Here is a 25,898-nt window from a genome sequence, read left to right as displayed (position 1 = left end):
GAAGGCTGTGGTGAGGCTGGCAAATACACTAAACTTTTTATTGTAACGCATGAGAGCCTTATGTGAGCAGCTGAAAGACAATAAATGCTGAAATCTAGGGCTTTGCTTTCATAGTTTCTTTTCAGAGCATTTAAAAAGGTTGTTCTTTTTTTTTCGTTTGTTTTGTTTTAAATGAGCTCATATCAGAGCAGTGCTCAATCCAAAGTATATCTCCATTTGATAACTAAATAATAAAGCTGCAACATTCCTCGGTGTGCTTCTAGAAATAGATACTGCCTAGTGACTTCTGCTCACAAACAGATGTCTTCACAGCAAAATCCAAATGACAGACTTTGGCCAGTCAGTTATTGGATTTCTCTAAGTTGATTCTAAGATTTTCTTTCCCTGTAGACTCTACCCCTTATCACTGTAAAAAGCATATACTGTAGCCTTAACAATTAAATGATAATGAGCAGACAGAAGAGAAAGGACAGGAGAGATTTGGCATAGCTACAGCTAGCAATCATTAGATTTACAGAGGGGAAAAGACATGCTTCCTAGGCCAACATATTTTTTATGAATAATTGATAAGGCAGTCAGCACAGTTATATCATAGAAATGTAATATATATCCATAATTATAAAACCAGCTTTGTGCAAAAGGACATAATACACTGAAAGGAGATACCAGCCAATATGCCATCCTGAAATAAAATACAGTCACTATTGTGTTAGTTGGCAAAATTTAAATACAGGATTTGAAGCAAGCAAAATGTTCTTTAATCCCATTTTTTAGCACAGTCCAGGCTCAGTCTGCTCAGGAAAATACTGCAAGGCAAAATCAGCAGCTGCATTAATTTGCTGATGATTGAGAGAAAAATGAAAGTTATCCTCATGGTTTTTTTTCTCCCTACTTGCTACTCTAACTTACTAATAATACGAGAGTACCAATTTATTCCTATGCAAGTATATGAAGCATACAAATTGAAAAATCAATGTAATGGAAAAAAAAGATTATCATGCACTGTTTAGAATCAATCAGCTAGAAACAGAGGGGGGAAAATGCGAAGGCGGAGACATGATGTTTAGAAAATGTACATATTGTACCTACCCTGAGCTAGAGTGTTTGTCGGAAAAAACTACCCTTAGTCTAACATGCAGACTGAGCTAGATTTTGACCAGAAAATCCTCTTATTTCCAATCTTTTCTGGAGAAATTAATCAGTTGTCTTTTCTTCTTTTAAAAGTCCCCAGATAATAAAAGTATCAATCCCTTTGCCCATAAAAGCCACACAAAACCATGTAACAAAGATTTCAGGGTGAAGGGATTACGATACTCAAAAATGCTTTATTAGCATGACATCTGAGCATCGTTCACCAGAACACTGATGGCTTATTGTAGCCCCAAGGACAGACTTTGGTCGGGTGTGACAGAGTCCCTTGAAAACATCAACAGCAATAGTTTTCAGTTGTGGTCTGAATCACCATTAGCAGTTGAGTTTAAATCTCAGATCTCTCAGTGGTGAAACACTTTCTTCGGCCAAAACCGGCCTCTACTCATCAGAAATAATTACACTGTACGAGTCAGATGTGTAACAAATGGGTCTGAGTCTCAGTTTGGAAATACATTCAGAGGAGGTGGAAAGAATGGCTACTGGCTCTGTGACAGGAGATTCAATCTTCATAAACCTGCAAGAGAGGGGAGGAAAAAAAAGCGACACAAATGCGCCCTACAAAAGAACAGAGCAGATCACAGCTGGAAGGAAGGCAAACCTTTTAATCAGGTCCTTGAAATACAAGCTGCAGGAAGCTAGAACATTTTGGTGGACTTCAAACTCTTTGCCTTCAACAATAATTTTCAGGTCTGTAAACTCTTTCGCTCTGCGTTGCTGGTTCAACTCCTTCAACATTTCTGCAGAACAGAGAAGACAGACAGTGCCAGGGTTCCCATTAAGAGTTTTTTATTTTTACTTTTTACTTTTCATTTTTTTTTTTTGTAAAGAAGTAGAGAAACAGGAAACAACTGATATTTTTGTCGGTAAGATTGGCTCAACACAGACAGTCAGAAGTTACGAACAAAACATATTAAAAAAAGAAAAAGAAAAAGCAGGAACCAGTAGGTCTTAACAACTGAAATGTATATATACAGAAAAAAAGCAAAAACGATCCTAAATTTGGAAGGGTTAAAAACGAAAACAAAATATTTCAGCATTAGCAAATCAGAAACACAGAGAATGCATTACCACAGAAAAGTTAAAATAATTTGTTATAATAAAAATCAAGAGCTAATGAATTTCTATCCAAATGCAAATAAGTTTCAAACATACTAGAATAATATTAGTAAAAATAGGGTATTATGATGCAATATGAACTGGATATGGGTCAAAATAATAAAACCACAAAACCTGCAAAAATAACTTATCCTTAACATTGTAAAAATGTGTTAAGCCTCTCAGTTAACAGAATAAAATAGTACTTCTAAATAATATATAAATTACAGTGCATAAAAAATTAGCCAAATTATCAATGCATCTTGCAGTATACCTCAGCTATACAGACTACAATTGTATATGTTTCATGATTAGCTTAAAAGCATCTTATGATAAAAAATAATCTCACGCAGAGAATAAATTACTGCCTTTTATAGCAATTCCCATTTTTTGCACTCCAAAGATTTTTACCATCACAGCATTTTTATTTTTTAGCCTTCAATGGCTTCATTTACAGCAACAATCAACTTTCACACATCATGAAAGAATCGTAATGATTAAAATAACCTATGAAAGTGTTTCCATCCTGCAATAAAGCACCTACCTTGCGTGATGCCTCCTTTTATAAAGCCTATTGGCACTAACAGAATGAAATAAGAGCGTGCCATGTCTTCATGTGTGGATGTGAACGACTAAGCAACCTACACGTTTTATATGCTGGCTGGACTTTTACGGGTAAGACTTCCCTCCAACTTTGCAGACCAAAGTGGCTATCAAGATGAATAATATACTTTTCACCTGGGCAACAGTCTGGTGGTTCAGAAGCCAGTGATGAAGATGATAAAAGAGCTGGTTTTAAATACTAAAGGATTTTGGTTTTATTTTATGTTTGCAATAGGTCAAGGTTCTCATTTTCTCAGTGTAACACCCTGAACACATTCCTCTTCAGACAGATCTGTAAATCAACAACAGTTCCTTACACGAGTCCCTCCTTACACACAGTAAAAGAAACCTGAAGAGTGTGTAACTATAACTGCATTTAATGCCACTGTCGAGCTCGGGCACTGGGCTGCCTCTTCAGACAGATCTGTAAATCAACAACGGTTCCTTACACGAGTCCCTCCTTACACACAGTAAAAGGGACCTGAAGAGTGTGTAACTATAACTGCATTTATTGCCACTGTCGAGCTTGGGCAATGGGGCTACCAAAGCATCGCCAAAAGGCCTTATGGTGAAATGAAGACCCAAACAATCTTTGTGTTCTCCTGCTTCCCCAACCAAGCTCATCAGGACTCATTTCAGCAAAGCACTAGTGGTTAAATGACATGAAAGCATTCAAATATACAAGTGTTGCATGAAAAGAAATGGAAGTTCTCCCAAGCCCCAGCATCTGTGGTGCACATTTTTCAGGCCTAAGTAAATAAATGTCACCTTGCACATTTATGTCTATTTAATGGAAACACAGTAGTGTCTGAAAGGCTAATTATTCTGTGCTGAAATGGGTCAGTGCTCTCCAGAGAGCAAGCAGATCATTAGAGAGGGCACAGAAATAACAGCAGGCTTGTGTCAGATCTATAATAGGGGAAAATAAACCACTCTTTCCTGTGGGTGCTACAGCAGGGATTATTTTTAACGAATTCGTCGAAGCTAAAGTACAATGATACATTTTGAGCAAAACTTAAAATGGAATCAGAACGTTTGCTTTTTTGCAGGGAAGTTTTGGGCTTTTGCTGGAGATGTGATGCCTGAAGTCTGACCATGAACGCTTCAGGCCTCGGTTAAAGACCAAGGATACAAGGGATGTTCTATCAGATTTTGGGTCAAAGTGACTAAGTTCTCTGGTTTCACAGGAGCACCGGGTGATTTCTTAGTTGCATATTTTTGGAGGGGATGGTGTAGGAAGTATTCCTCTGTCCCTTTTCATATATGAACAACTTTTTTTTCCCTGTCGTGGTCCATTTTCCCACTTTCACCTACAGCAACTACATTTTCCTCCAGACCAATTTTCTATCATTTCATGCCTTAACAACACTTTTCCCTCTAAACTTTCTGATATTCTTTTTATCCCCCACTTAATTTCACTTTTGTTTTCCGTCATTCGCCTTTTCAAATTTGCCCAACCACTGTCCTCCATCCCCATTTACAGTTTTCCCAAGTTCCTATTCAAGATCCTTTCCTCTAGCATCCGTGGCAGCCCTTCACAACCTTCCTTGCAGAAACCTTTCAAGACAAGGGCTCCAACCAAGACTAAGTCATACAAATTTAAGATTACCCTTATGCAAGGGGTCAATCTCCATCTCACCTCACTCCATTTCCTCCTTTTAAAGCCCACGATCAATCATTCTTAGTGTTCAAAGAGCACAGCTGTATGAATAGCAACTGCATAGATGGATCATAGAATCATAGAATAGTTTGGGTTGGAAGGGACCTTTAAAGGTCAGTTGCACTCTGAATGGGCTGGGGGTTTTGGGAGGTGGGCTCAGGATAAGCAGGGTAGTAGACACCTTCCATGAACTCATGATTATGGCCAAGACTGCTGAATAAGAAGACACAAGCTCAGCCACTGTGGTGATGCTGTCTGTACTATCTCCAGTGCTGTAAGGGCTGGTTTGAGACTCTAAGTCCCCAGATGGCTCCCTGCAGGTAACGGGCTGATTACTTGGACTTTACTGAGCTCCCTTTAATTACATCCAGTCCTGCAGTTCCTGGGCACAGTTTCTATCTACGCTCTTTACACACTTCATTGTGCTTTATACTGCATGCATTCATTAAGGGATGCAAACCAGAAAACACAGGTCTGGAGCAGTGCTGCGATGTGGCTCATAAAAAAAAAGCAGAAATCAGAACAAGCCCTAATCAGAAACCGAAGCCCCTCTTTTTCCTATAGCCATTTGGAGGCCATAAGTCCCTCCTGGTCCCCCTGCCTTGTTGCCGTGCCCTCCACAGAGAGATGGCTACTAACAGTCCTGAATTGTTTGTAGCTCAGTTTGTGAACTAGGAAGAGAAGAGGCAGGTGGAGAAGAGAAGGAAGTCAGGAGACTGCATTGATTCATCGATCTTTCTCGCCGAGGCCCCTTTGTATTACTAAATAACTAGCAGGCATTAGTATTGGACACAAGGTTATATCAGAACGGGCCCTCATTCTCCGAGTATTTGTAATGCTCACACTGTGCTTAGCCAGGCATTAATGATTTATGAGGACTCAGGATGAGTTGCAAAACAAATTTTTTCACTAGGTAATAATGCCTGCCGATGAGTTGTAAAAGGAGAGACAACAGAGTGCAGTCCTGGCAGTGAAAAATTATCTCAGCTGTCTCTTGCTAGTGTTTCCTCCAACTAGTGGAATTTCCAGAAACCTTCAGAAAGGGATGTGCTGGGAATTTCCTAGCGGTTATTATTCCTCCATTTTCTTTGTTCTTACAGAGGGGTTTTTCTTTGTTTGCTTTTTTTCTCATTTTTTTTTTTTTTTTTTTTAAAAAAAAAAGAGATCCAGGTGAAAATGAAGTGCAAGGATAGTTAATGTGCAGGGTTTCAGCAGGGTGGGCACTGACGTTCCCTCTCCTCAGTGAATCACAGCAAATGCTCTTGCAGCCATAGGGCAAAGGATCTTCCTTCCTGCCCCAGGGGCACACACACACATTGGGATTGCAGAAACCAAGCCAGTCCTTTCTGTTTTCTTCATCATTACTGATGCTAAACCATTCTCAGTCAAAGACTGGTTGAATGTTTTCTTCATAGAGAACTACAGAGTAGATACCCTCATGTTCTTCCATAATTACATGAGCCACTCAGCGGTTGAACCTAAAGGGGACTTGACCTGAAACCTGCAACTGAACATCTCTGTGGAGCCTGTGAAGGAAGCACTTTCTATCTTGCCATTATCAGCCTTCAGATCATTGCTTGGGGGCATTTAAACATAATTATATTGAGAGTCCCAAAGACAATATGGGCCAGAAGGTGTAAGTGACTTTCCTCAGGTCAGGAACAGAGCCAGGAAGAGCTCAGAAGCTTTGATTCCTGGTCCCCAGCTCCACCCATCACACTACATTTTCTCCCTCTTAATTAATGGACAAATTACAAATTAAACTGAAGAGCCCATAAGCCTTGGATCAAATGTAGGACCAAGCATAACTGTGTAATTGTGTAGATCAAGTAAAGGCACCAGAAATTATATAGCAAATCTTTTTTTTTTAATTACTTATGATCAGAAATAAAAATGAGCAAGGAACTTATTCCCCAAGTTTATTTATTCTGTATTTCAAGCACAGTGGAGACTGGATACCCAGTCAAAGATCCTCTCTAATGCACATTCCTGTGGCACAATGGAAGCTCTCAGGTTTCTTTCCACTTTTAATGAAGAATTCTTTACTTAAACTCTAGTAGATAAGGCTTTAAAAGGGGTCAGCAAGAGCTAAAATATAATGAGCTGTGAAATATGGAAGAACAGTTTTCACAAACAGCGTTCTTTAAAATTTTCTCAGAAAAATTAACCTATTATGAAACTGCAAAGGGTAATTGATGAAACATCACTAATTATTCTTGTGAAGAACACGCAAGAAACCAGTGCTTGCCCAGACAGCCTCATGCTTTCATGATTGGGACAGAAAATGCGGGAAAGCCAAGAAAAGTTATCAGAAGGAAAATCCAATTACATTCTTGCCTTAATAACTAAGCAGATTAATTCCCAAGGTTATGCTCTAGTTATGTAAAACAAATATTTTAACCATTAATTGCCAGCACTGCCCACACTTGCTCATTTTGACAGACAGAGGTAGAGCATGTATAGCTACAAGAAATTAAATTACAAAGCCAAGGACCTAACAGTCAAATAGGAGTTAGGAGTGATGGAAAAGTGTGTACCATGGTGAACCTGACCTACCAAACCATACAAGAACTCACGATTTTTCACCAGTTTTGACAACTCTCTCTTTCTCCTCACCGCAATGCCCACAGACACACAGAGAACCCCAAAGCCTGGAGAGTGCCACATTAAACTGCTTGAAGCAGTGGCATAAAGGGATAGCAAGTAAATGCCCAGTTGCCTCATTAGGTCAGTCTGACCAAGTTATGCAGACATACTGGGCGTTGCAGTGGCTGAAGCTGTTCCCCACTCCCCTGGGGCATCTTGACCCTGTAGACCAACCACCACCGAACATCATCCCTTAGGGTCTCCCATGATTATCGGGCAGGGGGTTAGTTATTTCCCAGTTGACAGATATGCCACCAGCTATGGCAGCTTCCATGTGGTGCAACAACAAGTAAAAACCTCTGGAGAATGGCTTTCTCCTTAGGACTGAGGACAAGAAATAGGCCCCTTATTCTCTTTTGGCCTGAAAGGAAGTAGTAACAGAGAAAAGGGGGAATGAGCAAAGCCTTGTGGGGATCACTAACATATGACGATGTCTCAGATCCTGTGATCTTCAGTTTCCTCCCTGGACCCTAAAAATGTTATGTCTAGTTGTCTGGACTGCCTCTGCAGTCAAACAGAGACAGAAACACGTCTCATGCACTACACAGCCCTCCTGTGTGCTCTGCCAGGTAGGATGCACTACCATGGGTCTCTCTCCCCAGGGACTACCAGGGGAGATTAGATAATTAGTTGAGACCAGACGGTCTTTTATTTTTTGCACAGAAGGTGAGAATTAATCTCTCGCAGATAAGTACTTTCACTTTTTCCCTTTGGATCTCAATTCCAGTTGAACTTCATCAAGAGCAGAAGGGGGAGTAACAAAGCTGGGACTGGCTGTAACGAGCATCCTTTGTTGGTGAGAGGGGGGAGGCAAACAAACGGTGATACCCTCTGTCCTGGGAAGTGCCAAAGTCTGCTAATAGCTTGGGATGGAGGTGCAACACACTGCCGTGTGATACCAGTGTGTTCAGCCCTCCTCTCCCAGTCTGTATTGATTATGGAGCTTCCACAGGATGCCACACAAAGGCATCTGAAAATGCTTGACTTGGTTGTGGCCATCTCCTGAACATTTTGCTTTCAGAAAACCTTAAGCCAGATAAATTGAACTGAGAAAAGCTCAACAGGGGAGCGCCACAGCCCCAGAGCACAAGCTCAGCGAGGCCGTGCCCCGCCGAGCCTCTGCTACCCAGCTACGCTCCCCAGTGAGATGGAGCATATGCTGATGGTGAGGTACCTCTGCTGACACAGCTACACCAACCTCCCAACAAAAGGCAAGGAAAGTCATCTTCTGCCGGGCTTTGTCAGCACAGCAATGTGGAATGCAAGGTGTGAAGTTGTCATACTCCGAGCTACGGGTACAGCTACGGCAGCAGGACTTTGTAGTGCGGACCAACTTGTCTAGATCTTAGACTTGTTGACACTGTTATACACCTGGGCTGCTAAAGAAAACAGTAACAGATGCTGGAGAGTGGGAAAATATTTTTAAATCCCCTACTGAGCACCACATATGTGGCTGTATATGATAACTCTACTCCAAGGACTGTTGGCAATGAGAAGCCCCATTGTGGTAAATAGTTTTTCATTGCTCACACAGACAAATTCTTCTCACCTTATAATGATGACAAAGGGTCAACAAAGTCAGCTGTGGTGATTACTCACTTGAAGAAGACAACTACAACTCTATGTGTAAATGGCGGCTTTCTAAATGTATTAGAAACTCAGGGAAGTCATTGTATCTTGTTTTGAAGCCAATTTTCAGGCTACTATCATCACTAGAACTGACATTAAGAGGTACCTCAAGGATGCCTTCACGTATGACAGTTGGTATTTTCCTGTATTAGGCTGTAGAACTATTTCAACGTACTTTCTGTCCGTAGTCAGAGATGAACTACAGCCCAATTTCTAGAAAATCTATTTTAAACGCAACTTTGGAGAGATTTTGGTATCAGTTATGCATAAAAATAATAAATAGGGAAGTTTGGGGGCTACAATGCCTTTGCTGCTTTGATTTATAAGTTAAAGTCTTCCATGGTATCCATGCCTGCTAATTTATAATCATACAGGGTTACAAAGGCACAGTGAGTGTATGTGACTGGCTTTGAAAATGAACTGCATTTACATTACATATATGGATGCACAGAAAGAATGAGAAAAATTATGGAGACAATTTGATCTCTTTAGTTTTCCAACACAGGCTGTGGTCCACGCAAGGACAAGCAGCAAGACCAAAGCATCCAGCACAAAAATACCCACTGAGATGTTGAGATAAAGATGCAGTTTCCTATACCAGGATCTGTTGGGTGTTTTCAGTTTTTTATTTTTTTCAGGATTCACTCCTGATTAAATATAAAGTTGGCTGCAGCCTGTTCTGTATTGGCCAAGGCAAACAAACCCCAGGGGATCTCAGCAAATTGCTAGCCTGGCCCCCTGTTCCATATATAACATGCCACTATTTCAGTTAGCACTGTAACTTGATTTCCAGGCAGACAATAATTTTCTCTGGAGACAAAATGAGGGAGAGAGAGAGACAGGCAGAAAGAGAAGGAAAAAAAATATATAAATCTGTGAGTGCTGGAAAAGCAGAATAGCCCAGATTCAAAGAGAAATTTAGTTCTGATTGTTTTATTTACCAGCAGGCAGCCCTGAATATCAATACACACTTAAGGGAAGGCTAAAATATTTATTACTACGTGATCTGGGATGGATTCAGTATTATCCTAATTGCTTGTAGCAGAAGACTAGCAGATAGCTTTTAGACCTTTTTGATCTCTTTATGTAGTGCAAGGCATTAGCTAAACGTTTCCTAGTTTTGAAGGCTTTGAACAAGAAGCACCCATCTGTGAAACCAATAGTGTAATCAACAGGCTCCCTGACATGTCAGCAACAGTCAAACGCTGACCAGTTTTGGTGGGGTAAGAACAAAAGCTGTGAATTGTGCATCAACAGGGATCGGTCGCAGGCAAACCAAACGCTCCCTTTCCAAAATAAGAAAATAGAAGAAAAAAAAAGACAGATTTCTGGAAATAAATCGGTGTTGCATCCAGGACAAATCGCACGGATTCGAGTAAAACAAAAATAAATACCACTGTAAGGTGCAACACCTGACAATCAAACACTTCAAAGCACTTAACGTACGTTAATTAGCAAGGAGTGGGGGGGTTCTCTGCCCATTTTAAGCAAAGGCAGTGCTGCCCAGTTTCAACAGGGGCAGGACTTACTTTTCTCTTAAAATCTACATAAGTGTAATCAATGCAATTCTTTGAAATAAATCCATTCTTACTGACCAGTGGTAACACATCTATTTTCTAACATTCATATACTGCATTATGAAGCCTCATGAAAGCAAATAAAACCAACCAAAATCTTTGGCATTCAAATCTCACCCTTTCAGAAGGTATTATACATCATCTAAAAATAACAAAGTACTAAATCTAAGCATTTTGACCTATACACTCAGTGGATGGCTTAGCACCAGGCATATGTTACGCTCTGAGCTAAATGCTTGTGGGGCAGAATCTTTTGGTCCAGTGGACATCTCACATGATAGAGAATTCTTTTGGTACAGACTGTGTCTCCACAAGGAAACCTAGTGATTCATCACAGTATTGGAAGAGACAAGCGTAATCAAACAATGTAAAGTAAAAGAATGAAAACACTGCCAGTCAAGTCCAGGACCTCTCTCAGGGCATTCTGCAACCCAACAACTCTTCTTCAGCTACTGGTTCCCTGCACGTGTTGGTGGCTGCGCTCATCTCCACTCATGGTTACAGAAGAAATAATAATAAATACAAGGCTGTTGACTTCCCTCATGATCATAAATGACAATAGGTTTGCAAAAAAAAAAGATAAATAAACTATTTTTGTGCCCCATGAGCTGGGGCATGATTGCAGAGACACCTGAAGGCAAAAAGCTGGCAGGGGCAGGAGGGAAAAGCAGGGGGTGGGAGAAGAAATGAGTGGCTGGGGGGCAGCTAGGTCTCAGAGAAACAAACCTCAAACTTCTGTGGGGTTTTTAGCTTTGGGAACACGGTATCATATGTTAAAAAAGCCACAATTTGTGTCAGATTTTCTTTGAACATCACCCTACTTATAACATTTTCAAATCTCTAGATTATACTTGTCATAAAGATGAGAGAGACTTCAGAATTGATTTTTTCCCTTCTTTTAAAAGCACTGTAAAGTTTTCCTAATTTAATGTTGTTGCTGTTCAGGAAATGTTTTCTCTGGAGACAAAATGAGGGAGAGAGAGAGACAGGCAGAAAGAGAAGGAAAAAAAATATATAAATCTGTGAGTGCTGGAAAAGCAGAATAGCCCAGATTCAAAGAGAAATTTAGTTCTGATTGTTTTATTTACCAGCAGGCAGCCCTGAATATCAATACACACTTAAGGGAAGGCTAAAATATTTATTACTACGTGATCTGGGATGGATTCAGTATTATCCTAATTGCTTGTAGCAGAAGACTAGCAGATAGCTTTTAGACCTTTTTGATCTCTTTATGTAGTGCAAGGCATTAGCTAAACGTTTCCTAGTTTTGAAGGCTTTGAACAAGAAGCACCCATCTGTGAAACCAATAGTGTAATCAACAGGCTCCCTGACATGTCAGCAACAGTCAAACGCTGACCAGTTTTGGTGGGGTAAGAACAAAAGCTGTGAATTGTGCATCAACAGGGATCGGTCGCAGGCAAACCAAACGCTCCCTTTCCAAAATAAGAAAATAGAAGAAGAAAAAAGACAGATTTCTGGAAATAAATCGGTGTTGCATCCAGGACAAATCGCACGGATTCGAGTAAAACAAAAATAAATACCACTGTAAGGTGCAACACCTGACAATCAAACACTTCAAAGCACTTAACGTACGTTAATTAGCAAGGAGTGGGGGGGTTCTCTGCCCATTTTAAGCAAAGGCAGTGCTGCCCAGTTTCAACAGGGGCAGGACTTACTTTTCTCTTAAAATCTACATAAGTGTAATCAATGCAATTCTTTGAAATAAATCCATTCTTACTGACCAGTGGTAACACATCTATTTTCTAACATTCATATACTGCATTATGAAGCCTCATGAAAGCAAATAAAACCAACCAAAATCTTTGGCATTCAAATCTCACCCTTTCAGAAGGTATTATACATCATCTAAAAATAACAAAGTACTAAATCTAAGCATTTTGACCTATACACTCAGTGGATGGCTTAGCACCAGGCATATGTTACGCTCTGAGCTAAATGCTTGTGGGGCAGAATCTTTTGGTCCAGTGGACATCTCACATGATAGAGAATTCTTTTGGTACAGACTGTGTCTCCACAAGGAAACCTAGTGATTCATCACAGTATTGGAAGAGACAAGCGTAATCAAACAATGTAAAGTAAAAGAATGAAAACACTGCCAGTCAAGTCCAGGACCTCTCTCAGGGCATTCTGCAACCCAACAACTCTTCTTCAGCTACTGGTTCCCTGCACGTGTTGGTGGCTGCGCTCATCTCCACTCATGGTTACAGAAGAAATAATAATAAATACAAGGCTGTTGACTTCCCTCATGATCATAAATGACAATAGGTTTGCAAAAAAAAAAGATAAATAAACTATTTTTGTGCCCCATGAGCTGGGGCATGATTGCAGAGACACCTGAAGGCAAAAAGCTGGCAGGGGCAGGAGGGAAAAGCAGGGGGTGGGAGAAGAAATGAGTGGCTGGGGGGCAGCTAGGTCTCAGAGAAACAAACCTCGAACTTCTGTGGGGTTTTTAGCTTTGGGAACACGGTATCATATGTTAAAAAAGCCACAATTTGTGTCAGATTTTCTTTGAACATCTCCCTACTTATAACATTTTCAAATCTCTAGATTATACTTGTCATAAAGATGAGAGAGACTTCAGAATTGATTTTTTCCCTTCTTTTAAAAGCACTGTAAAGTTTTCCTAATTTAATGTTGTTGCTGTTCAGGAAATGTTTTGTAAAATGTCCTCCACATTTCTGCCCAACTCGTGTTTCCTCTTAATAGATTAAATCTTGATTTTTAAACAAACTTTTTGGAAGATATTGTTGCTTATATTTTTTAATAAATACTAGCAAAGTGATTCCCTAGTATCCATGCTGCAGGAATAGTGAGTTTGTACAGTATGGGAAGAGAATATGAGCTGTGACTGTGACTGGCTGATAATGCAAGAAACCATTTAACTGCAAATATTGTTTATAGCCATATAGGAACAAGTTATCAGGATGTGTTTAAGTAGCTGCCTTAGCAAACTCAGAATAAAATAAAAAAAAAGACATTTTTAAGAAGTCTGTTGAGATTAAAGGACAAAGATTTATTTAATGAGTATTAAAATTTATGGGCTCTCTAAGAATTAAGCAAGCTTATAAAGACTATTTTGAGAGCTGAATGGCTTTCACATAATGAAGATGGTTGATAAGACTTGGCTAAAACATTTCAAATACAAACGAAAACAAAGGGAGACCTCAGAAAACACGGTGATTAAGTCAAAATTTCAACTGTGAAGGCGATATACAAATTTCACAATCATTTCATAATGCGAAAACGCCACTAAGCCCAACCCGCAAAGGTGCTGAACCTACGAAAGGATGACAACAGGCAATTTCGAATCTAGACAAGCATGAAAGAAGCATGTTTTTCTCCTTCTGTGTAGTTATGGAAACAGAGAGATATAAAACCCCTCCTAACGGAACAAGGGCTTTTTTTCCTCTCTCTGCTCCCATCCGCAACTTTACAGCTGTCACCACAAGCCATCCCGCTCGCTCCCGCCAGCCAGCAGGCATCTGAGGCGAGGAGAGAACAAAAGGGGCTGCGATACAGCTCCAGTTCAAATGACAGCCTCACCAGGGCTCCGGCTCGCGCCGCCGAGACAAAGTTGTAAAAGTTTTACCAAAGAATTGAAGGAAATTTCTTTTCTAGAGGTTCTTAGCGGGAAATCAAAGATCTATTTTAATTTAAGAGACCGGCAGCTTCTCTCGCTAATGAGTGAAATATCCAGACCGATCGCTCCCAGATGGCAGTTTGCAGGATGCCAGGGGTCCATAAAGCTACTCGCCGTGTTCTGGAAGGTCGTACGCAGGGAAAAACATTAACTGTTTCCAGGTTTGAATCTGAATGCTAAAGACAGCGAAAAGTAAGAAACATTCAGGGCTGACAGGTATCTTTGGAAGACGTTGCTGGAACTGCGCAGGTCTGGAGATGAGACATGCTACGGCTTTAGGAAAACGGGAAATAACGGGATCTAATTTAGAGAGAAGATTCTTGATGGGAATTGATTTGTCTGTCTCACAATGAAAATCAGCAGCGTGCGTACGTAGATGATGTAGAAACTTTTCTTTGGTACCCTGGACTTAGTGAAAGTCACATTAGTATTTCCATTGATTCATTTCTTGGTCTAAAACTAGAAAATAAACTAGTGTGCCAAATTTAAAATGGAAATAATGTCCATCCATGAGCTATTTCACTGATCTGTGACACACGAAAACAGGGCTTACTTCTAATTTGGAGAAGAGGGCTGCCTTTGAGGTCCTCTCGAAGGGCAGATGCCTTCTTGCAGCCTTAAATTCAGTGATGATGATGGGAGCTCCAAAAGAAATATACAGAACTGGAAATCAAATAACTACGTTTATTGTCTGTGGTCTTTTAAATTTTTATTTTGCATTCTTCAGGAACAAAACGGTGATTATTTACTTTGTCTTCAATGATATTTTGCCCTACAACACAGAGGAGAACCTGGTGTCTTTAACTCGTGTGTGCTCTGTGTGTCTGAACTGGTTTCGGGAGAGATAATTATTATAATTTTGTTTATTATTTCTTATTTCTCTAGCCCATTAATTTTCATATATCATATACATATTTATGAAAATTGCAGCACTTTTAATTAACTATATGGTATTAGCAGTTTACATGTACAAATGAACAACCCTGGGAACAAACTCATTAAAAATCTATGGCTAAACTTCAAAGGCTTCGGGATGTCACCTCTCTCGTACTTGCCCTCTCCCCACTCCGGCAGCAGAAGGCCAACATGTATTTAAAAAGAACAAATATCTATCCGGGCAAAAGCTGCCCTTTCCATTTCACAGGAAATGTCAATATTTCAAAAGTTGGTTTTGTCTTCCCCTTTCTGTGGACGGAAGATTTCATGTACAGTGTTTTAGAAATGAAAACTGTTCTTAATTTTATTTTTCCATTTGCATGTACATTTTTACATTGCTTAATAAATGTCATTAATCGTGACAATATGGCACAACTGTCATGTCTCACTACGCTGACGTCTTTAGGTTAGTTTGGAAGCATTTTTCTAGGCTATTATTTTTAATTAATACAACGAATTAGTATATTTTTGTTCAAAATGTCAAACTGTTTTAATCATAACACAAATGTGAAACATTGACCTAGAAAATAAGACGTTTCTCTGGTACTAAATAGCAACTACGTAATTAAAAGCATTACATTGTAAAATGAAAATAGAGTATTTGACCATTTTGTATCTTAATGAACTATCATATCTACTTGCTATTAAAATTTTATTAAGCTGGATAACAAACATAAAATACATTTTGAAACAACAAATTCTGGAATTATGTACCTTGTTAATGACGGTTAAATGACTTTTCTAATTAGCGCGATTTGGAAAAAACGCTGATTGAAATGGTGCTTTACAGCAAAAAATAGTTTCAAGGACGATTTATTTCAGTGAAGACACTGTCAATACTACATCAGGCGGCAGCTATTTATCCATAATCAGAGCTCGCTTTAACTCAATTACGGCTGTGCAGGAACCAGTAGAGTTAAACTGATGCAAAGCCCTTGTAGGTGACAGTAAATATTTACCATTTCTAACCAACACGTCAGTTTAACTGAGAGCAGAATTTGGTTCCCAGCACTGTACTGCAAAATAAATGCAGTTATACAGACACACACTTGCAATACCATCAAAGGAGCATTTTTTCTTGATTTCCTGACACATCTTAATGTTAATTTTCTAGTCAGCTTAATTTACGTCTTGGGTTTCTGTTTAGTTTTCCTTTTTTTCCTGTAGCCATTACATCTTTATTCTACAACTCCCTCTTGTACACTCGCTATTTTCTCCTAGCAGTATTTTTTAAAGGTAGCAATATATCATTGAAGAATGTGATTAAGATAACTCGGTGCATTCCGAAGGACATTAAATTGCTAGACTGAAGTGTAATTTGGGTAGGCTGCAATGTGTTTTTTTTAAAAATACATAATACTTTAAGTACAAAATAACACTGAAGATGAACCATCAGCTCTGGGGTCCTTATCTGCAAGAACTCTAAGAAATGAAAAAAAAAACAAACCCAGAAGATTCAGATTAAATTTTGCAAAATGCCCAAGTAACTTCTGAGCCCGAGACTTAACAGCTCTTGAAAATTTAACCTATCTATAATTTCTCATAAAGAAAAACACTGATTTCTCCTGAAATAATAGGGTGAAACTGCTTGTGACTAATCTAAGTAATGTCAAAGGTTAAAAAGATAAAGCAGGGAGGAAAGTACCTGCTCTGTAAAACAGCCATTCATCAGAGCCTTAAATCTCTGCTGCTTCTGCAGGGAACGCTCTGCAATGACAACTTCACAGAGAAACAAGACCTCCCCTTTTGTAGGGGACTACGAAACTCCTGTCTTAATCACACGAATTTCACATAATTTTAACACCAATCTTTAACACTGGTTTAAGTAAAAGAAGTCAGAGTTCAGAACTGGAAGTGCGAACTCTAGCTATTCTTAACGTTTTTTTCTCTCTGTAGTTGATGGACCCAAAAAGCAGCCCAAACCAGCTCTTTTATGGTCTTTAGTATTCAATCTATAAATGAGAAAAATGAAAATTGCTAAAAACAACTGTAGAGCATCAGAGCTTCTAGAAGAGAAAAAGACATTCGATAAATTGCTCTGTCTGACTCTACTTGAAGAACAAACCTTTTCAAGCACTTTTTGAAAGCAAAAAGAGACTATGGTTGCTGTACACTCACACATTTGGTGGTGCAGCGAAACAATGCCCTCCCTGTGCCAAAAATGAGAAAGCCGCAAAGATTTCCAGTATTTTGAACTTTTAAAAAAAAAAAAAAGCTGGTTTTTTTTAATATGTAAGAAGACAGCTGCTCTAGATTTGTATGGAATCTACTGACAAACAAGGCTGCTGATTATTTTTGGGTTATTTTCTTTTATTCTTGGAAGAAGAGGGACAAGTAGACTTAGAGGCAAAATTCAAAGGCGTGAAGCTAGGAGTAAACCTAGTGAAAAGACATCTTGGAGCAGGCTAACCATAAATAAAGTAAGATGGTAAAGCAAAAAAAAAAAATTAAAAAAAAAAAAAAAAGGAAAAGACAAGACCTTGAGTTTCAAGGGACTGTGCCAAGTCATAGAAAATGAAAGGCGTGTTCTTAAGTGCCAAAGGTAGAGGTCAAGACCATAGTGAAAATCTGATACTATTAACTGTGCAAAGCAGGGTTGTCTCAGGACGGTGCCAGTGGCAGAAAACAGCCTGGAAAGGATCAAAGAGGGTTTTTGTATATCATGAAAAGCACATATTACCTCACACGCACATACTAAAAGCGATCCAGGAACATTAATAGCTGTATTATGCTGGAGTTAAATCCTCATAGACCAGGCTAACGCTAAAATAACAGAAGTATAAAAGATTTTTAAAAGTTACACAACTTTCTAAGTGACAGGTATGAAGAGAGAAACCCTCTGCTACATTGGACCTTCCTCAAAGAGACGCTTTTCCTCCCGTGAAAACAGAATTATAACTATGCAGCTGTGGCAGATGTTAGTATATGAATATTTATATATCCAGAGGATATTTTGGTCTACCTCGCCAGGCATGTTAATATTTGAATAGATTAATCAAAGTACTGAGTTCACGAAGCAAACTGCCCCCTCACCTCCTCCTAGCTGGATGCGGATCCTATTCTGAACGATGTGATGCTCCTGATGTACTCAGCCCCAAAGCTCACGCTGCACCATCTCACCAGGTACCTCCTGACCACAGAAGGGAGTGCAGGGCAGCAGCCCTGGGTTTGGAAAGTACCCAGGACACTACAGAAAACCAGCAAAACACAGCCTGGTGATGTGTGGGAACTTCTACCACAGGCTGCTCTGATGGTGCTGTGCTTAAACATAGAGCTTCTCCCTCCAGGAAAGACTTCCAGCTGTCCCAAGGGCTCACACATATAACCAGCCTTCGCTTGGACCTCTGACAACAAAGTCCTCCTGGCACAGTACAGCACGGTTTGCCCCATCAGCTTAAAGTCTCATTTAACCTAAACTGCTCTAAATCACCCCTTCTGGCATTTAAAGCAAAGCACCACATGTCCTGAAGAATTGCCCGCGATGGGTTGGTGGAAACTTCAGCAACAAACCTTTAATATATTTTATCATGGAACTATAGAAAATTTAGAGTTTGCATGAACAGTGGTAACACAACAAAACTTTGAAAACCAGAACGGAACTAAATTTCTTTTTTAGAAATATGGTATGTAGACACTCACACACACAAGAAAGGCGCTGACATTACCGTGGGAGGAAGCTAAATGGCATTAAAGCAAGACTGCACTTCAAATTGCTTTTCATGTCTTAAAAACCAGCAAAGGAGAACAATGTACTCCACACGCCTATTCATTTCTACTAGACTGGAAAGTAACACAACTCTTGCCCTTTTATCAACTTCAAGTTAAAGTATTTATTTTGTATGCCCATTTTTAAGTTTATAACTTCAAAAATTTGATATACATGCACCGGTAATATATATTGTTAACTCAGTCTTACTTCCCAGTATTAATGGTATCACCCGTGGATCAATGCTTTTAATAAGAAGAATCACAACTGTCTTTGAGTGACAGAAAAATAACTGAGCTATCTTTATTAAAATCTTTATTCTTTTTTTTTTTTCTTAAATGAGAAGTGAGGCATTTTTTGGAAAATCTACAAAACATTTAAGGAAAACATCTGAGCAGGTTGCTTTTTCTCAAGGCTGGGAAATGCTAGAAAGATCTTTGATGTGTCAGCTTTGACAGTTGTTTCAGTCCAGCTCTGTTAGCATCGCAGCAGACGGCTGAGGATGCGGTTGTTTTCCTCGAGCTCACAGGTCCCTCAGGTAGAGGACAGGAGAGCTCTCCTCAAAATACTGCTTATTAAATATGAATTGTGATAAACACACTCGCATACTTTTACACTGGGTACATATTTTGGGCTGAAATTAATCAAATCTACATTTAGCTGTGTAAAAGGCATTTAGCCTTAACTTCGTTATCCAGGATCCTTCTGCAGACGGAGACAGACACCTCCAGAGGGAGAGTCTTCTCGCTTCCTTGGACATCTGTTTCAGCACAGCTGGGTTTCCCCCAGGATTGTCCATCTCTCTCTATTAAGTACAAAGGAAGGCTAGCTGATTAGCTTTGATTAGCCGTCTGCATTTTTCAACTCCTTTGATCCAGTTGGGTTGACTCTCATCCACTGAAAGGCAGAGATTGCCCGCTTCACTCCCAGTGGATGGGGAGCACCTGGGACAGGAGCCACTGGCATGAAGGACACCATGCATCGGCTGGCAGCCCATAAGGGCAAAAAAGTTCTCCTGGTCTGGGGAAAATCAGCACATGACTTTTTTCACTATTTATTTGGAAAGTCACCGGGAGGAACTGAAGAGGTGTCTAAAGCCATAAAAGCTCTGAAAGCTCTGAAAGAAAAAGCATGTGAACTGAATGCAAAGAGGAAAAGGGGAATTCAAATAGAAAGAGAAGGATGTTTAGGGTTTACTTTTGACAACCAACCTGTTGGTCTGGGCATGACTGAGGTGGAAAACTGTTACAACTCAAAGGCTGGATGACTGCTTTTGAATAGTAGCTACATAAAAGCAAACCTTAATTGGTACGGTTTTGTTCCTAGTTCTAGTGCAACTTTCATTACAAAATTGCTATTCAGAGTCTAGGAATATTTACCATCCAAAATCACGTTGAAGAAATAGAGTAATAATTCGTATATCCATGGAGACTGAGGAACCACAGCAGCATATCAAAGAGAAGAGAAAGAGGGCTAGATATCCATAGGAGACAATTTATTTATTTAAAAGCATTCAGGAAAGGTTGTCTTTAATCTGAACTGCATCTGCCAAAAACAATAATTTGGATGAGCACCGAATGAAGGGCAACTTAAGACTTTGATGGCTTTGTGTGTTTATGCCACCCCACTGCTTGATGGCTTCACCAGCCCCGCCACACGCTGCTGACTCATTTTCTTAGGAGCTACTGCTCATCCCTGGCTGTGGCCGGGCTGTGATGCTCAACGTGTGGCTACCCCAGAGCCCCCAACCCCGCTGGCACAACAGCCCTTCGAGGACAGGCCCAGGGCCACCTCCACCGCCTCGTTTGATGGTGAAGTTGAACAACGACGTGTTCTCTCTGGCTGCGTAAATCTGAACACACCCTCCGTGATTTTGATCAGAGGAGCAGCGCGGCTCCGTTTGCCTTCAAAACCCCACCTACATCATTTGGAACATTAAAAGCCACAGCCAGGCTGGGACTTTGCCTTCCAGCTTCACCCTGCAACCCGAATCTCCCGCCTGACAGTGAAAGGCTTTGCTGCTGCTCTGCCAGGACGTCATTTTCTTTCCACCCAGCAACAGGCACGACGGCATTTGAAAATCACACCGTAACCCTGACAGGCGCTCGGAAGCCTTTCAAGGCCAGCAGAAAGAAAAGACAGAGAGGGAGTGAAAGAAAGACAGAAAGAGTACACCAGGATGGGGAAACTACACTGAATTAGAGTTAATTAAACCCGAGCGTTGACAATGTTTAAATAACAGGATTCTACACCTAGCCCTGGAACGCCGGTACGAGCTGTCATTTAATTTAAAAGAGCACAATAGCTAAATGCCAGTCTCCAGGCAGATCTTTTGCATCTTTCTGATACCGTATTAAAAAGTTATTATAAAGGAGAAGTTCAGAATTTTTTTTTCAGAGTTTGATAATAGCCTTCTCAAACTTCACATCGCACACCCTCGGGATGGCACTGGGGCTTGTGAAACCGAGGGAAGAGTTGTCCCAGAGAGCTCTAGGAAACCAAAACCCCCAAATCTGGAAATTAATCCCCTAAACTAAGTCTCAGTCTAATCTGAAGATGAAAAAAGGAAAGCATTTTGCTAGCAAGACAAATAATTTAACAGTAAAAATGCCCCCATAATAAAACCAGTGCATAAAAAACCCCATTTGTAAAACTTTTCATCAAAACCCAGTGAATATTGTACTGCATGTTTTTAAAGAATAGTGCTAATACTTGGCAGCGCTATATTCAGCTTTTCATTTTCAACATGCTTTAAGAAGGATCTCATTAATTCTTCCATATCCTATTCAGGGGTGGTTGCAGATCTCTTTTCAACTGTAATTTTTCCAAAATGTTTTCTCAGCTTGAATTTATTGGAATTAGCATTTCTAATAGAAATCAAAACAATCAGAAATTAAGTACCATCTTTTAATATAAATTTTGATAAAGAAACCTTGCATATTTTATGCTACTTTCTTGAAAAAAAGTGTATCTTTAATGAAATTTGGCTACTATTTCTTCAGCTATTCCAAATTTTAATTTTTTCTATATTAATATTTGGTTTTTGGTATTTAATCTCATGTTACTCAAAAGATACTTAAAAGTAGAAAGATGCTAAATGGCCAAAATTGTCAGATCAGTGCACAGGATTTATATGGAAGAAAGACCCAGCAAGCTAGTATTTAGTCTCTCAATAATGATCTTGATGACCTATAGTATATTAAGAATAGTATTAAGGGCTCCTGATGACAAACTTAACACATCTATTTGAATGTATTTTTGACAAAATTATTAACATAAAGTAAGGTCACAGAAGCAATCCACAGCACAGATAGAAATTTAAAGAGATGCTAATTTTGAAGCTCCTCACTCTCAAAAGGCAGAAAACAACCTCATTTTGCACTAGTCAGCTGGAGGTTCCACACTGGTGGCTGCTTCTCCAGATAAGAAATCAGAGGAAGACAGAGGAGCTTTCAGTGATCCTGGTGTGGATAAGAGAAATAAGATACTCGAGTTCAGCCAAAAGTACAAGCTGAAAGGTGATCACCAAGGACAAGATTCAAGTTGCCCGAGGACTCAGGTGGACACAAGCTTTAGGGTAACCTTGAAAGCGTGTTCATCAGCACTGCCTGACAGTGGGGCACCCAAAAACTCCCTGGGCACCTCCCTTGGGAGGTCACAGCTCCCTGGACACCAACCCTCCAGCTTTCACTCCCAAGTCCCAGGCCACACCAAACACCACCGTGTGGCATCAACCCTGTCCTGAAGTCCAGAGGAGCAAAGTCTGGGGGACACCTTCTCTAAAGACAACGATTAATTGATTTCTGGCTGAACGCTGGAGCCTGAAAGCTCCATTCAAAGGTAGGGCAGACTGAAAGCAGGACATCTGTAAGGGTTGTTTTTGACATTGTTTAAATATTAGCAGAAATTAGTCAAATGAGGTGGACAGGTAGGATGCCTGACTGTAATAAAGGCTGACTCTCTCCCTTCTGGAATGCATTTATGTGTACGGATAACCCTCCCTTCCTTTTGGAGGCTGACAAATGTTAAATAAATGATCAGCTGAAATACAGAGCGCTCTTTGTGGGAGAATGTAACATCGAACTCTTTTAGCAGCTCTCCCTCTCACGCATACCTAAAAGAATTTCAGTGTCACACTACAATATGATGGGGTCGCTGAGACACAACATTATCCACACAGTGAACCGCGAAGCCGAGAAAAAGGTGCCAGGAAATCAAATACTGTGATACAGGACAAATGACATTTCTACAGACAACAAATAACTCTTTATTTCAATCCGGTGGAAGCAAAAGCAGAAAGGGACAACACACTGTGAAAAATACAGGAAATTAGAAAAGCTTGGGCTATTAATAGTTTCAGTACAAATTAAAACAGCAGAGAGAGAAATATGCCTTTTTTTCCCCTCTGTTGGGCTCTACTGCCCTACTAAAAATCTTCTCTCTTCAAGGAGTAACCTTCACAGATCCTAACCCGGGTCTAGATTTGCCTGTGTGCCTCTCTTGCTGAGAAATCTGTCCTTCCTAATTACTTCTAGAGCAGTGACAAGAACCTTGTTGATCCGACCAGACAAATTCTGGCAAGTAAAACATTCAGAACTGTAACTATGAGCGTGCCGACTGCTGAGAGACGGGGCTGATAATAGCACTGTTGATAACAATAAAAGGGACACAGGGAAGGATAAGAACTTAATTTTTGGCCATGTTCCATTTAAAGCAACTACAAAAGACATCTAAAAGAGATGTCAGAGGCAGAGACTCTGACAAGACATCTAAGAGAAGATGTCAAAGAGGCAAAGGGGCTGCTCGCAGAGATTTCACTACCCGGCTGAAGTGATACAATCTTCCTTCCGGACTGTCTCCCCAGACACTGAATACAGGTATAACGATACAGGATTTTTTAATTATTTTTTTTAATTGCGAAGGTAAGACAGTCTTAAAGGGTCTTGACATGCAACGTATTTGTGTTGCAAAATCTCATGTTGAGAAGTGTGTTGCCATCAGAAGCGAGCACTCTCTCCCTCTCCTTGAGGGAAAACACGCAGCAGTTCTGTGGTTTACAGTGAGCAGACACACTAGTGGAAATATGTGGATTATTTACTATTTATGCTTTACATAAAAAAGATAAATTTCTATCTCTTTACATCTTTGAACAGCGGGTCACTCGTGCTTGTTCTATTCTCTGCAGTCTGTTATAGCATTGTACGATACAGACAGATCCTTCTCTATTAGCCTTAGAGATTTCCTCCTTTCGTTCTTCTTTCCTATTCAGAAGCATCATGGCTGTTGTCACTGGAATATTGACAGGATTTTAGATGACTTTTCATTCTAATTGATCGATAGCATGCCTCTGCCATTTAAAAACAAATGCATAAGTACCACCACCCTGTTAGAATGGGCTTGCTGCTCTTCCCGGTCACTGTATAGCTATCTGGTTTTGAATTTCTCCCCAGTTCTCTATCAGTCTTGACCAGTCCGGGATAATTTTGAAAAGATCTTGATCTGTGCTGATGAGGAGAGTGGGACCAGGGCATGGACATGAAGGAAAAGCATGAGAGAGGCCTTTCGTGAACCTCACTGCAAGAAGCCCTTATCAGCTTGAGACTCCAGAAGGGCTTGACTGTAACGGAGACAGTCGTGGGACTATCAGCAATTTCTGGTTTTGCTCCTCAGAGTTCTTCTCCTCAGAGTCAAATCTTTGCATATTTGACTTTCTGTATATTTGACTAATACTTGTTCGGAAGATTCTGAACATTTCTTTCTTCCACTTCCTCTGGAGCCAGGTTTGTCTGTTCCCAGGATGAAGCTGATGCCTTCAAAAAGCCCAGGTTAAGCACTTTCTGCACAAGAAATTCTAGTATACCCTGGCATCAGCGTCTGTGGGCAGACTGGACTGATAGGCATCAGTGTCAGACACAGTGCAATGACAAAGGAAGAAAATGCCCCTTCTGGAGGATGAGCAGTTAGTGATACAGAGCTACCTCTTCTACATGGCTATATTTAGGGAACCTCCCCTGCAATACAGAGCCTTTGTGTGCCCTTTGTGTATCTAAGGCAGGAACTCGCTGTTCTTCCCCTATCTCTAGAAGGGTCTTGTCCTGTAGAGTTTCTACAGTTTTGGTCCTTCACCAAGGTCCTTCCAGACAAAATGTTGATGCCTGCTGGACTCTCCTGCAGTGACAGTTTGCCAGGAAGAACAAGTTTCTTAGGAAAGCCAAGGAAAGCACTCCTACTCCCTCTCCTGCAATAGCCAGAGGTCTGCCAGATGAGGAAACCCCGTGATTCCTGTTCAGCTGGCTCTAACAGAGTTTTCCATACAGTATGCATGTACAGCACACATTTTGTTTAATCAGAAAACTGCCTTTATTTTCAAATGCCATCTATGAGTTAAAAATATGCCCCTATATAGAAGAGATCGTGTTATTACCCATACATTATGTGCAGCACATTGGGGAGCACCGTGGCACAAAGAACATTTTTTTTGGTGGATCTTCTTTTCAATAATTCTCCAGTTGCAACACAGAAATCAGTGTTTCAGAAAATGCAAATGCTGCTGAATTAGTGGTTCTGTGGCAGTTAAACCCCCCTGAGCAGCATAACTGAGAGAACCCCCCCTGGATTTTCAGTGACTCTGTTTTACAGTAAATGAGTAATAAAAGATGCGCTGCTTGGATTCTTGTCTTTGCTAATAATTTCCAATATATATGAAGAGAATGAAACGTTTAAACTCAGGGATGGGGGATTAAAGGATATCCATGATGAATGAGCTGTAGAGCTGAAGAAAATTTGTTGTACATCCTGACCAATATAGCAGTGAAAGTAATCAATCCATTACCTCTCTACTGAGAGAAATGGCAGAGAGATAAGAGGATAATGAATGCCAGGCACAATACTGATAAGGAAGACACTTAAAATGACCAGCCGGAATATATTCCATAGTTAATAGTGCTGACAAAAACAGTGACAAAGTAATAATTTATTCATAGAATAAGAGCCATTCCTGTGAAAATCAAGGTAGCGTTTTAAATTAAGGCAACTATTGAAATTAGAGTAGCCTTATTAACCAGTAGCCATTAATGAAGTATTGTAGAAAAGAATACTTTTAAGGGCTCATTTTTGCCATTAACATATGGGCTAAATTACAAAATCCTGTTACTTACAAACGCAGATTCTTTTTTTTTTTTTTTTTTTCCCCCAAACCCCCTGGCTTTTTCCTTAACCCTTTTTTTTAATGCA

General features: G+C 40.0%; 1 protein-coding gene across 2 annotated transcripts in view; it reads right to left on the bottom strand.

Moving 5' to 3' along the window:
* The window catches only part of KLHL29 (kelch like family member 29), a 338,750-nt gene that overhangs the window by 73,002 nt on the left and 239,850 nt on the right, over positions 1-25,898 (bottom strand). For both annotated transcript variants that reach the window (XM_014956895.1, XM_014956896.1), the window contains one exon: positions 1,751-1,889. In XM_014956895.1, the coding sequence (XP_014812381.1) occupies positions 1,751-1,889 (139 nt within the window). The remainder of the gene's footprint in view (positions 1-1,750; positions 1,890-25,898) is intronic.

Source organism: Calidris pugnax, unplaced genomic scaffold (genome assembly GCF_001431845.1).
Source record: "Calidris pugnax isolate Ruff unplaced genomic scaffold, ASM143184v1 scaffold171, whole genome shotgun sequence".
In the NCBI taxonomy this organism is placed as follows: Eukaryota; Metazoa; Chordata; class Aves; order Charadriiformes; family Scolopacidae; genus Calidris; species Calidris pugnax.
This window is presented reverse-complemented; position numbering and strand designations above follow the sequence as displayed.